General features: G+C 36.5%; 2 protein-coding genes across 6 annotated transcripts in view; both read left to right on the top strand.

The window, feature by feature from the left end:
* PCBD2 (pterin-4 alpha-carbinolamine dehydratase 2) overlaps positions 1-12,173 on the top strand; it is a 43,385-nt gene extending 31,212 nt beyond the window's left edge. For 3 of the 4 annotated variants that reach the window (XM_006042783.3, XM_025292673.2, XM_044947644.1), the window contains 2 exons: positions 10,711-10,791; positions 11,921-12,173. In XM_006042783.3, coding sequence (XP_006042845.1) covers positions 10,711-10,791; positions 11,921-12,016 — 177 coding nt within the window. In that variant the 3' untranslated portion in view covers positions 12,017-12,173. Of the gene's footprint in view, positions 1-10,659; positions 10,792-11,920 lie in introns of all 4 variants that reach the window. The other variant, XM_025292672.2, reaches the window with a different exon arrangement.
* Positions 12,174-12,304: 131 nt separating this feature from the next.
* CATSPER3 (cation channel sperm associated 3) overlaps positions 12,305-12,849 on the top strand; it is a 37,453-nt gene continuing 36,908 nt past the window's right edge. For both annotated transcript variants that reach the window (XM_025292668.3, XM_006042784.4), the window contains exon 1: positions 12,305-12,629. The gene's annotated coding sequence lies outside the window, so the exon portion shown is untranslated. The remainder of the gene's footprint in view (positions 12,630-12,849) is intronic.

Genomic DNA, 12,849 nt, shown 5'->3' with positions numbered 1-12,849 from the left:
TTCTACATGTTCTTATCAGACCTCCTTACACTTAGAGTGAGCTTAAGAAGTAGCAGAGCCTCTGGTTTACAGAGACTGGGAGAGGTGAGACCGATTCAGGATTTGCTCGAGGCCATAGAATGAGGCAGAGCTGGGGTTAGAACTTTTTGGAATATGATGACACCTGGGCCCCCTCCCACCCCTCGCCGCCCGGCTCCCCAACAGACCTTGTGATCTTTTGATACCATAAGTAGGATAAGTGCTGAGTTTTTTCTACTTTTTGTGCCTCAGACCTTGATATTTTTCTTTTAATTCTTTAGTAATACTGTTTAGAACATAAAACCGAAAAAGTCCCTAGTTTCATCAATAAGGGTAGGGATAGAGCTCTCCTTAAGCCTCATCATAACAGATTGAGGATAAACTCGGAGTATACTTGTGGTTTGCTTCAGCTCAGTGTCTGAAGACTGACAAGTTCATGGACCTTTCCAAGTTCATAACCTGTGTGTGCACTTTGAAACAAATAAATACAGACAACTTATGGGATGGTCTCTATCTGCACCGGCTTCTTCAGGATTGGCATCGTTTTCTGAGATGTGGGTCTGGCAGACTGTTTTCTCCCGGTGATTCATTGCAGCCGTCTATCACTGGATGTCCTCTGTGGAATGATCAGGATGTCTGATGGGGCTTGAATAGTTGGGTGATATATTTTTCCTACAGAAAATATTGGCAAGTGTTGCTAAAACTGTACTTAAAAACTCTTACAAGGAGACTTGATTCTGTTTAAAAATAGTGAAAGAAAGGATAAGTATGAATTCACTGATGCTGTACAGACCTTTTTATACCATCGGATATTTTGTGATGTGAAGTGGAATGAGACTGTTTTACAAAATGTATACTGCTTGTAGAAAATGTATTTACTGTACCATTAAGCCAGATTAGATACTACTTTGTTTCTTTAAAATACTTTTTGAGTGCTCCCACCCCCAGATGGTGGGGGATCGGGTGTTCTTTTTGCCCTGAGCCCTTATTTTCTTCCGTTACCCTTTTGGTTATTGTTACTGGATCTTGACTTTCAGATTAATTTAACACATCCAGTTTGGGCAGAAAGAAACCTTTTCGCCTTTTCTCTCTTTCTCTTTTTAAAATTAAGTGCATATATATAAAAAATAAGGCAAGGAATTTTCCCATCAGATATAAACTGGAATTATATCGTGTAAGTACTAGTTGCATCTGTTAAAAGGAAACAGTTGATTATAAAGAAGAAAAGATAGGGAATAAACTGCTATTTTGCATATTATTCCATTAAAAAAAAATGTATTTGGCCAGATACTTCCCATATATGGTTTGGATGCATGACATTGAAGCCTAGGGATATTTTTTCTATATAAGTTTGAATTTTTATAAATTTTATGATGATCACAGTATAAAGGAGTATAAATTGTAATTCTCAAAGGGTTGCTAAAACAAAACAAAAAAACTTTGGTAGTCCTTGCCATACTCGCCCTTTGTAAGACTCCTGAAAGCTAACAAATACGGATTATCAGCAGATTAGGGAAGAAAACCTCCAAAAGAAGTTTTCTGAGGCAATTGATCGGCAATAATGAATAGCAGCAGTGAACAGCAAGGCATCAGAAGTTATTTTGACGTTGGTGAACTTGGTGTAAATGACTTTTTGAGTGATTTTGAAACCATTGTTTCTGTCTGCTTTAGGGGGAAAGGATGGATAGAAAACTGGTGAAAAGTGCTGATTCCAGGAGGGCAAAACTAACGGATTGTGAGAAATTCTAGAGGGAACTAATCAGACTGAGCTGTTCATCTGCCCAGCAGTAGCTACTGATGACATGGGGATATATGATTTAAATATACGTGCAGAGGAATTCGGAAATGAATGGTGTCTTTTCAGGGAAAAGGTATTCTCAGTGAGTGATCGTCTTGGTCAGAATGCCTTTTGGCACAGAGAGAGCTGTGTGAAGTCTAACTATTGTAGTTACAGAACGTTCACTGAAAATAGAACAGAAATGAAGGGCTCTTAGGTAAAATTGTGTGTACAGGTGTTTATGTTGCTTATCTCTGCTGCCTTGAGAAGAGTGGATTCATGCTAGTGGACCTCTGTCAAACAGTCATCTCCCTAGCCTGGGAATTCAGGAGGTGTTTACTAATGTAATTATAAATCCTAATTCTGCAAAGAAAACTGTTTTGTACCTTGTGTTTTCATTTAACAGTATATATTGAAGGTAGTACTGTGTAATTAGCTAAAAGAGCTGCCTTATTTTTTCCAAATGGCTGTTTAAGATATTATGATTATTGCAAAAAAAAGGTGACTGAGGAACTTATTTTTAAGGCTCTAAAAATATTATGGTTCTGTGAGTACAGCTTTCGAAGGTAATATTTAGAAGTACATGCTCTCTCACAGGTGGTGTACTTATTACCAACAGCTGAAAGGGCACTAATTCAGCCTAGGGCACAGCAGAGCGTCTGCTCATTCAGTAGCTTGTGGACATTGTCTTAAGAGCCTGGGGAAGCTGGTTTAATTTCAGAGTTGGATATTCTTGGGTGGGTTATTGGAAATGTTGGGCTCTGCAGTGGCTCATGTAAAAGACAGGTAGACTAGAGGCCCCGTGTTGGTGGGGGTTGTCTGCCCCAGACACACACATGCTGGACTGCCTAGGGAATGGTCCTCAGGTGAGGCCTTTCGTTTGGCTTCTCAGGGAGATGTGAGTCACCTGCTTGGCTAAGATGCTTACTGACAGATTGCCAGTTCCACTGGAAATCTTCTTTTGAGGGTACCCACATAGAGAAATAGTTTTAAATATGTTGCTGGTTTTCTCAGCCTTGCAAAGATGAATTTCTTTGGTCTTTCTATTGTTCTTGTACGGAGTTTGAAAAGAAATTCTTCCCTTCCAGAGTCTAGGCACTATAATGTTGAAGTGTTGGTGATGATGATAATTAATAATAGCGTTAACTGAGCACCTAGTAGAATGCCTGTCATACTGTAAAGTCTGCTACATGAGTTATCGCATTTTTACATATGGGAAAACTGAGGCTCATTTCACATGTTAAGTAATTTCTCTGAGGTCAAATAACTAGTGAACAAAAGAGCTAGACTTGAACCTAGGTCTCTGACCCTGAAGTTTCTGCAGTTGACCACTGTGTCAACATACCAGTGACAGTTTGGAGAAAAAAAACATGATCAAATACATCTTAGTTGGATCTGCTCTGCACATTTCTTGTGTTGTTAATTGAGAATATTCTTCTGTTGCCTGCAGATTAAGATCTGATGTTCTCTTTGCAGCAACTAGAATAGTTGCCCATGTTTTTCAGAGAAAGTCATTGTGAGACATGAAGTCATATTCTAGGGCAAAGAATGCCTTCCTTGGTGTACCAAGCAATGTTTATGTGGTTGATCAGTCATCAACACCAAGAGAAGGTCCTGTCCTGTGACATGTGCGTGCTTGGCAATGATCTTGCTCTGCATTTTGCTTAATAATTTTCATTATTTTTAATTAAAGTTGAAGAAGTGCAGACTCTAGCTAAAATTAAGGTAGGTTGTGTTGCCGGAATCTGGTAATTACTTTAATTGATCACAAGATAGTTTCCTTGATCACCAATTAGACTAAATTGCCGATCATGTTTCAAGACGTGAAGAAATGCCCGAACTGATTTATGTAATAGTGTTTTCATTTCTAATCAGACATAAATATCGTTTCCTTCCATAGCAATTGTATTTTATTAAAAAAAAAAGGGTTATAGGCCTACAAACATGAAGGTGATTCATAAACAATAGCGTTCTAATTCATTGAATTAGTAAAGGAAGTATTTAGAGGCTTAATGGAGATTGTACTGGGGAAATTACTTTGGAGTTGCTGGTGCTCATTTTCTTAGTGGGAGATGTGTTCTTTTTTAGTGTGTAATTAAAATAGTCTATAATCAAAATATAAAAGGCAGCTGACTTAAAGAACATATCAAAGAGAATTGCTCTGAGTAATGACAGATTCATATTGTAAATATGTGCTAGAAGTTAAGTCTTAGAACTTTAATAAATCATACATGTTATTTGGACTGAAGCTGTGTTTTAAATTCAGGATGCTGTTAAACATTTCACAGATCAATATAGGGTTTTGTTTCAGCTTTGTGCATCTGATAGTCTTTCATATTTTCATGGAGTAAACTGAAACAAAAGGAACTTTAAGAAAAATTAAGGTTCCCAAAGAATACTTGATTTGGGGGTTCATGGAAAAATCTTTTAATTGCTGATGGTTTGGAGATTTCCAAATGACAAACTCCATTGGCCCGATTTACTGTGATTGTAATGCTTACATTCCTTAAAATGGCAGAGTGACTTAAAAAGTCATACTTCATCATGCATTCATGGACTTGTTCATAAAATGTTTGTAATTTGCAATAGAGGAAAGACTGAAACCATTATCAGCCATTATATGCTATTTGTTGGACATATGTTTGTTTGAAATGGCCGTGGCTCAACAGAATATGGCTCATAGACAAACTATGCTGTAAATTGGCACTAAAAACCCACCTAAACAGGTAGGCATATGTTAAGAAGTTAATGTGAGCCAAAATATTTTAATATGAACCAGGTTACATACATTGCAGGATCCCAGTTCCCTTTACAGTGAGACCTTCATTTGCATGGTTTCCTCATTTTTTCCCTACCCAGCTTTAAAAATAGGTCATGTATATATTGGTTCAAAAGTTAAAAGGGACCAAAGAGTATAGTAAGCCTCTTCCTCTTCCTATTTCTGATTCTTAACCATCCAGTTCTCCCTCTCCCCAACCCCCATCACTCACTGTTACCAGATCCTTATGTATATCATTCCAGAGATGTTAATTCACGTGGTTTCTTTTCTTTCCTTTTTATACAACTTACAGACTATTGTTACCCATTTTTTTCTTATTTAATAATATATCTTGGAGGTATTTCTAGTCCGAGAATAAATAGTTTTCTCCTTCTTCTTAATGGCTACATAGTATTCCAGTGAATAAATATACCATAAAATATAGTTTAGTCAGTTCTTTATTGATGGACATGTGGCTCTTTCAACCCTGTCACTGTTAAAGACTGTGTTGCAGTGACCATTCTTGTAATTTATATATGGGTATGTCTGCAGGAAAAATTCCTAGAAGTGGAATTGCTTGGCTGAAAGGCATAATCATATTTTCCTAAGGGCATAGGCATTTTTAATTTTGATCTTGTCATGTTCTCTTCCATAGTGATTATTGTATTAATTTATTTTCACCAAAAATATATGGAAGTGCCTTTTCTCCTGTACCTTCACTAGCAGAATATTATCAAACTTTTTGATCTTTGCCAAACAATAGATTTAACTTAGTTCCCCACACCCTGACTTTTTGAGATAAAATTGACAAATAACTTAGTTTTAATTTGTACTTCCATATATGAGATTAGGCAATTTTTATGTTTAAAAACTATTTGATTTCTTTTCTGTTAGCTATTATGTCCTTACCCATTAAAAAAAAGTGCATGTTTGGTCTTTTTCTTATTCATCAGATCTCTTTACATGCTGAGGAAATGTGTACTGCAAATAAAGTTTGCTGTGTGTCTTTTAATTTGTTTGTTAATTTTTATTGTCATACAGAAAAACATTTAATGTAGTAATCTTTTTTTAAGTAGTGGTTTAAAGTTTTCTGCATGTAGAATTTATACATTTCTTGTTAAGCTTTACTTTTAGATAATTTTTGGTGCCATTTTAGGTGGGAACTTTTCTTACAGTAAATTTTCTAATTCATTGTTTTTATAAGAAGACTATTGACTTTTGTGGGGGTGGGGGCTTGTTTATTTTCTACTTCAGTGGGAATTCTTCCAGTGTTTCCTTGTTAAGAAAGATGTTGCCTTTTGAACTGAGAATGTATTCTCTCATTTAAGGAGCCCATATGTTTTTATTTCATTAAGAGTTTTCATGCATGAAAAATATTGAATGTATCAAATATCTTTTTAGAATTTATAAAAGTCATATATAATTTTTCTCTTTTGATTTATTAGTATGGTAAATTATATTAACAGGTCCCCAATATTGAACTATCCTTGCATTCTTGGAAAAAATCCTATTTGCTCATGGTGTTTTGTTCCAGTGTACTGAAAGTTTTATTTATTAGGATTTCAATTAATATGAAATCTATAGTTTCATTATTATGTACTATCTATGTGAGAATTTGGAGACAGTGTTATTATAGGTTAGGGAAGTAATTTGGAAATATCCTTCTTTTTCTTTGCTCTGGAATAGTTTAATCAGTATTAGAGTTAACTGTTCCATATAGGTTTGGTAGAATTCCTCTGTGAAATGATTGGGAAGGGTTACATTTGCGTGTTACTCTTAGACACATTTCTCTTTTACAGTTATTTAATTAATTTTTTTCTCTTCTAAAGTCAGTTTTGATCATTTTTATCTCTCAGAGAACTATCTTATGTTTTAAAGTTTATTTGTATCAACTTTGTTTAAAAATCATTTTTTGTATGTTTTAAAATTTTTCTTGTAATTGTAGTTACTTCCCCATTCTCATCCCTTTACCATACAGTTTTAGTACATATTATTTTTTAGTTCTAGTGCTTATGTTTTACACCTTTAAATATACATGTATCTTTAACATTTGATATTTCAGCTTTTAAAGATTTTTTTTAAACTTTCATTTACCTTCCCTATTTCTATTTCTTTCAACTCTTTAAAATATTTATTTATTTGGCTATGTTGGGTCTTAGTTTTGCTGCTGCTGCTGCTGCTGCTGCTGCTAAGTCGCTTCAGTCGTGTCCGACTCTGTGCGACCCCATAGACGGCAGCCCACCAGGCTCCCCCGTCCCTGGGATTCTCCAGGCAAGAACACTGGAGTGGGTTGCCATTTCCTTCTCCAATGCAGGAAAGTGAAAAGTGAAAGTGAAGTCGCTCAGTCGTGTCCGACTCTTAGCGACCCCATGGACTGCAGCCTACCAGGCTCCTCCGTCCATGGGATTTTCCAGGCAAGAGTACTGGAGTGGGGTGCCAGTGCCTTCTCCGCTTAGTTGTGGCATGTGGGGTCTTTTGTTGTGGTGCATGGGCTCCGGGGTATATGGACTTAGTTGCTCCACGACATGTGGGGTCTTAGTTCCCAGACCAGGGGTTGAATCAGTGTCCCCTACATTGCAAGGCAGATTCTTAACCACTGGACCGCCAGGGAAAACTATTAAAATAATAGTTTATAACATTTATATTTTATTCTGTAAGTATAAACCCCACAGTTGTTTTAAATGTATTTCTAGAGCTGAGTGAATTTATTACTCATTGCCAATACTTTTGGTATAGTTTCTCCATTAAACTTAGTTACATATATTTCATCCTTTAATAAAAATTTCCTCAAGAAGGGTGAATGGAAATTATTCCCTGAGTTACTGCATTTAAAAAACATATGTCCTCTGCATTAATTTCAAGCAACGGTTTAGCTGGGTATAAAATTCTTCACACTTTGATTTCCTAGAGTCGTTATAGGCATTGCTCCTCTGGCTTGTATGTTGAATTTGATATGTGGAAGTTTAAAGTCAGTAAGATTCTTTTCATCATTATAGGTGAATTGATCTTTTTGACTAGATGTCAAAAGGATTCTTTAAATCTTCATAGTTCATTAACTTTACTAGAATGTGTGAAAATGGATGAATTCTTAGTCTATGGATTTAAATTTTTTCTTTCTGGAAGTTTTTCTTTAAATCTCCAGGGTTTTTTTTTTTTTTCTTTCTTTCTTTCTTCTTCTTCTTTTTTTTAAGTTGTTCTTTTATTGACAACAATTATCTATAAGTTAAATATACTTCATTTTCTGTACTTACTATTTTCTAGTTCTTATTGACTCTAGTTGATTTCTACTTCATCTGTCCATTTTCTCAGTCCTGTTCTCTAAACTTCTTATTAGTTGCTGGTGTCTATTCTGCCTTGGCCTGTTAGCAACTTTCTTTGATGGAATGGTTTTAGAAAGCCTATGCATTTAGCTAGCTCAAGGCCTTTAGATTCCAAGTGGCATCCTGGTAACAAGTAGTTACGGCTATAAAAATAAATCTTTGAAAGAAGGACAGATGCTTTTCACTATTTGCCAAGTCTGCTGTTTAGTCATATTCCTTCTTTATTATATTCCAGATAATCAGAATTCCCCTTTGAAGTTTTGCTTTTTCCCTCTCCTTGCATACTCATCTAACTTCCTTGCAGAAATTCTTTTACTTTAATTTGAATGTGTACTGATATAGATGTTTTTAATTTGTAGATTTAAAAATAAATATTTGAAGGATTATTTGGTTCTGTTATAAGGAAGAAAAATTATGGAATTATCTTTTTGCTCCCAGAGAAGATTGAATATTCTTTTCCTAAGGAAGAATTAGGAGCAAATCCTGTGTAAATAGTTTATTAGGCTTTGTGATGTTTTATTGAATGTAAATATTAGGTGACAGTTGAAGGGAAATATGTAAAAGGAAGGAAAATACAAATTTGGAGAATCTTTGGATGTGCCTTTTTTCTTTTAAGCATTGTATATAGATAGGGTAGATGCTTTTTCTTTGATCAGTATACCTCTAATGATATGGCTGTTCTCTTATAAGTCATATTTTTGATGGAATAGATTTTGCTACTATGCTGATAGCATGCTGGGTGGTCAGAGATTTGAGGATCACTTCTGACCATGTTCAGATCAGACACTCATTCAGTCCATTTGGCTCTTGGGCAATGTTAAAGTATTCTAAGCATCACTTTGGACCTTTTTGGATGGCTTTGTTCAAAGAAATTGTGGCAACAGGGCTTAAAAACTTGGACAGTGACCCACTGTGCCCACCTGATTTCTTATTATTCACTTGTTTTCCCCAGTCAGTGTGCCTCAGAATGTTATCCCACAGTGTGTTATTCATCTGATATATGTGTGTCAGTTTCTGTTTAAGGCCCATGGGAAAATGAGAGGGCCATTCTTCCTAGAGACAGCAACTAGAATCTTAGATTCTCAAGACCATGGGAGGGCTTTTTACTTATCGTTATGTTTTGTAAGGTTTGTGGTATGCATTTGGCCAGAAGCTGTAGTGGTAGCATTGTGTGCATTAGTAATCTCTGACTCTGTGCCAGGTGCTGTGCTGAGTACTTTTATATCCCCATCTCTTTTTAAAAAATTAAAATAATTACAGGAGCTTTTTATTATTATCCCCATTTTACTGAAGAAAATTGAGGCTCAGAGTTAAATCACATGACAGTTGAGTAATAGAATTGGGATTTGAATCCCTGGCTCCCTGGCTCAAAAATCCATGTCCTTAATGTCTGTATTACTCTCTCTCTCGGGTGGTGATATGATTGTAAATCTTCTAAAGCTAAATGAGAATAAGGCATTAGAAGCAAGCAGAGTAAAAATTCTCATAATAATTTAGTACAGGTTTACTCTGTTTTAATAGTTAAAACAAACTTTCTCATTTGACTTGCCCCTTCCCCCTCACATAATATGGAGAATCAGATTGAAATAAGAAGGGGTGGGAGAGTGAATATTGTTTGCCCACTGATAAGTCCATGCTAGGTTAAGTGGATTTTTCTTGAACTTCCTTCCTTTTCTTAGTAGGGAAAACCTTCAGGCATTAAGTGTCAAAATGGAAATCTTTATCCTGAATGAAATCGATTATGAGATAAGAACCATTATGAATGACAGAACTGTTTGAAAATGACATCTTCCATATTTCTGTTAACTTGGAAATGTGCTCCTATGTCATTTGGTGATTCAAAAAAACATAGCCCAACTAACATCAGATTGGTTTTTCTGGATAGGGGTAAAGAAGTTAAATATTTATATGGCTGTAATGGGTACTGCCCTGTGAATTCCACTGTAACTTTATAATTAATGTGCCATTACCTTAGAGTCTTACCAAGTATTTCTGCCTTCTGGACACGAAAGAGACAAACTCTTCTATTGTTTGCAATTGCCCTCATAAAAATTTGAAAGCAAGCAAAGCAAGCAAAAAAAAAATGTTTTTCTTTCCTCTCAGGACAAGTTTGCCTTCTGCTTAACAAAATTAGGTTTGCACTTTCCCAATGGTATGAAGTCAGTGCCTGCAGGTCCCCACTCAGGCCTGTGGCTGACTGCAGCCGTCTGCCCCAAGCGGAGTGTTTTCTCTTCGAAATGGCAGTGCTAGGCAGTAGCGAGAAGATCCCAAGTGGGCAAGCCCTTCTTTTCTATTCCACTCTGGGTGTCAGTGAAAATAGTCTCTCATCCCCTTCTGTCGTGCCTGGGGGATGGGATGGTGGTTCACTTCTACCAGAGCTTTCGCTTAAGACACACTCTCACATTTTCCCATAGTCTTTGTGGTCAATATCTTAGCAACCCAGTCACTAAAAACAAAAGGAGCAGTGCTGCAGGAAAAGTGACTGCTAAGATTTGGGGCCAGGTACACTGGCCCCATTTGAGAGCCAGGACACTGAGTTGAAGGGAAATTATTGCCTGTTTTATAGAGTCTCATCCTGAGGACAGTTAAACAGTCCAGACAGGTCACTGGGTGAGACCAATTTCCCGGTCTGTTTACTTGAGCCTGAGTGTTTTTCACCATACAGCAGCAGGTCACAGTCCTGCTACACTGTTATCCCACCTCTGTGGAGAGCACTCCCTTTTATTATTGCTTCTCCAGGCTTTCCTAACCCTGTCTTTATCGGGTTGCTCTGGGGTCCCTCTCAGGTCCAGGGCACGGGCAGTGTCAGTCATCACTTTTGACTTCGTCTTATGCAGGCCTTTGGCTTTATGTCCCGAGTTGCCCTACAAGCAGAGAAGATGAATCATCACCCGGAATGGTTCAATGTGTACAACAAGGTAACTGAATTGCCTTATTTTGGGATCACCTTAATTTTGGAGTTAAGAAACTTCTTTCTTCCTTGCTTGTCATCCTATGCAGCTAAGTGTCATTGTGGTTAGGAAAATACTCTCTTATTCTTTCTCTCAGAATCCCTGTGTATTATTGCAAATTAGTAACAAATTTCAGATCTACTCAAAAGAACAATGACTAAGTTCCTTATTTTCATGCTTGTCTTCTACTGAAACTATGAAAAACAGGCCAAATTAGACTCCTGAATTAAGCTTGAATATCAGTCATGTAGATAACATTTTTTAAACCCTCTTAAGGTAAATTATTGAAAGAAATGGTAGCAAATCAGAAAGATATGGTTTTTTTTATCTCATTGAAATCAGTTTGTTCAAGTAAATTCTCTATTCTCAATTGGAACTGACCTTCTTAATAGCAGGGGGCACAGTGAGAAGAATCATGCTTGCCCCCTAAGTGTCCTTACCTTCATGGTCATGCCATGTGGAATTTCTTATCATCTGCTTTCTGTGAGGTTCTATAGTCTCTCGAAAGTCCTCTTTAAAAAAATAAAATTTCATATTTTTTGATTTATTGCAGTAATTCAGAGGATGCAGGTACCAGCATAAGCTTTTATTTCCTAGTTGCCTTTCTTTACCCATAATTTTGCTTTTGCTTATTAATTGGTTTGTCAAGAGGCAACAGTCTGTTCCTCCACTGCCCTCCCCAACTTCTCTAATTTGGAAATGGGCTTTTTTTTTTAACATGATTGCTAAGGTATTACATTTGATAGCTTAGTTTTTCTCAGTGGCCTGAAAAGAGTGTAATTAAAGTAATGGGAGTTAAAATGGAACTTCAATCTCTCTCTTTCTCTTTTCCCCCAAGAGTCAAGATTTGAGATTCTGGCAGCTCATTTGCCCTTATGAGAGAACCTTTTTATCCCTGGGTGGCTGCTGAGCTCAGCCTGGAGTTTACTGGGTTTTGGAAATGCATTGCTTATTCATAATGTAGTATTTTCTAAATCATTTAATCTCCCCAGTTCTCAAAGATAAATATTGAGTAATAGATTGATTTCTGAACCACCAAAGGAGAGTACCATGAATTGCAGCTCAGGGTTTTAAAAACTGTTTCTCTTTTTCTTAGGTCCAGATAACGCTCACATCGCATGACTGTGGCGGACTGACCAAAAGAGATGTGAAACTGGCCAAGTTTATTGAAAAAGCAGCTGCTTCTGTGTGACTCCTTCTAAAATGCATGTAGAATCTTACATACACATCTAGCTGCAATGGACTTTGAAGGCAATTTACATGAATAAATCAAGTTATAAATTTAGTTCACCTTTTGAACTATCACATTTTGTAAAATCAGTGCTTAAATAAAAATGATTTAAACTTGAGGCTGAGGTATTTTTCATTATATCTAATCACATATATAAGGTAAATCAACCCAAGTAATTCTATTAATATTTAAAAAGACAAGTAGCATTCTTAGAGATTAGAAATGGATATGCAGGAGCATTCTCATATCTGGAGGATTCTCATTCTCATTCCCATTAGTCATATGGGCGAGCATTTTATATCCCAGAAATTCAAGTGATTATGGTGACTTTACAAATGCATTGTATTGGAAAGCAGTTGTAAGGTAGAAAAAGAACGATGAACTCTATAGGTAAAGGGTTTAACTGTATGTAAGGGTTCTCATGACACTAAAGTTGATTTGGAGTTTACCTGTTGTTGCTACTTAAGTAGTTAATTAAGTTATAGAGATTACATAAATTGGTTGAGCTGTGTTTTATCCTTCATTTTCAGACAGAAAGGAGAAGACAAGTGTCTTGTTCATGGCTTCCAGCAAGGTGAGGCAATAAAAGGATTCACTGTCATAGTGACCAGCGTGCCACATCTTTAGCTGACATACTGAGGGAAGAGGAACCAAGTGTCATTTTTTCCCCCATCATTTGCATATTGTGAGCCCTGACCTGAGAGTCTGTAGCCACTGAGCTTGAAGCTACTGGGGTATTATCCAGTTACAAGCTCTATTTATTCCATGTGTCACTGATGGGAGTAAAATGGAAT

This window comes from Bubalus bubalis, chromosome 9, assembly GCF_019923935.1.
Source record: "Bubalus bubalis isolate 160015118507 breed Murrah chromosome 9, NDDB_SH_1, whole genome shotgun sequence".
In the NCBI taxonomy this organism is placed as follows: Eukaryota; Metazoa; Chordata; class Mammalia; order Artiodactyla; family Bovidae; genus Bubalus; species Bubalus bubalis.
The sequence above is the reverse complement of the archived record's forward strand: the minus strand, read 5'-3'. Positions and strand labels throughout refer to the sequence as shown.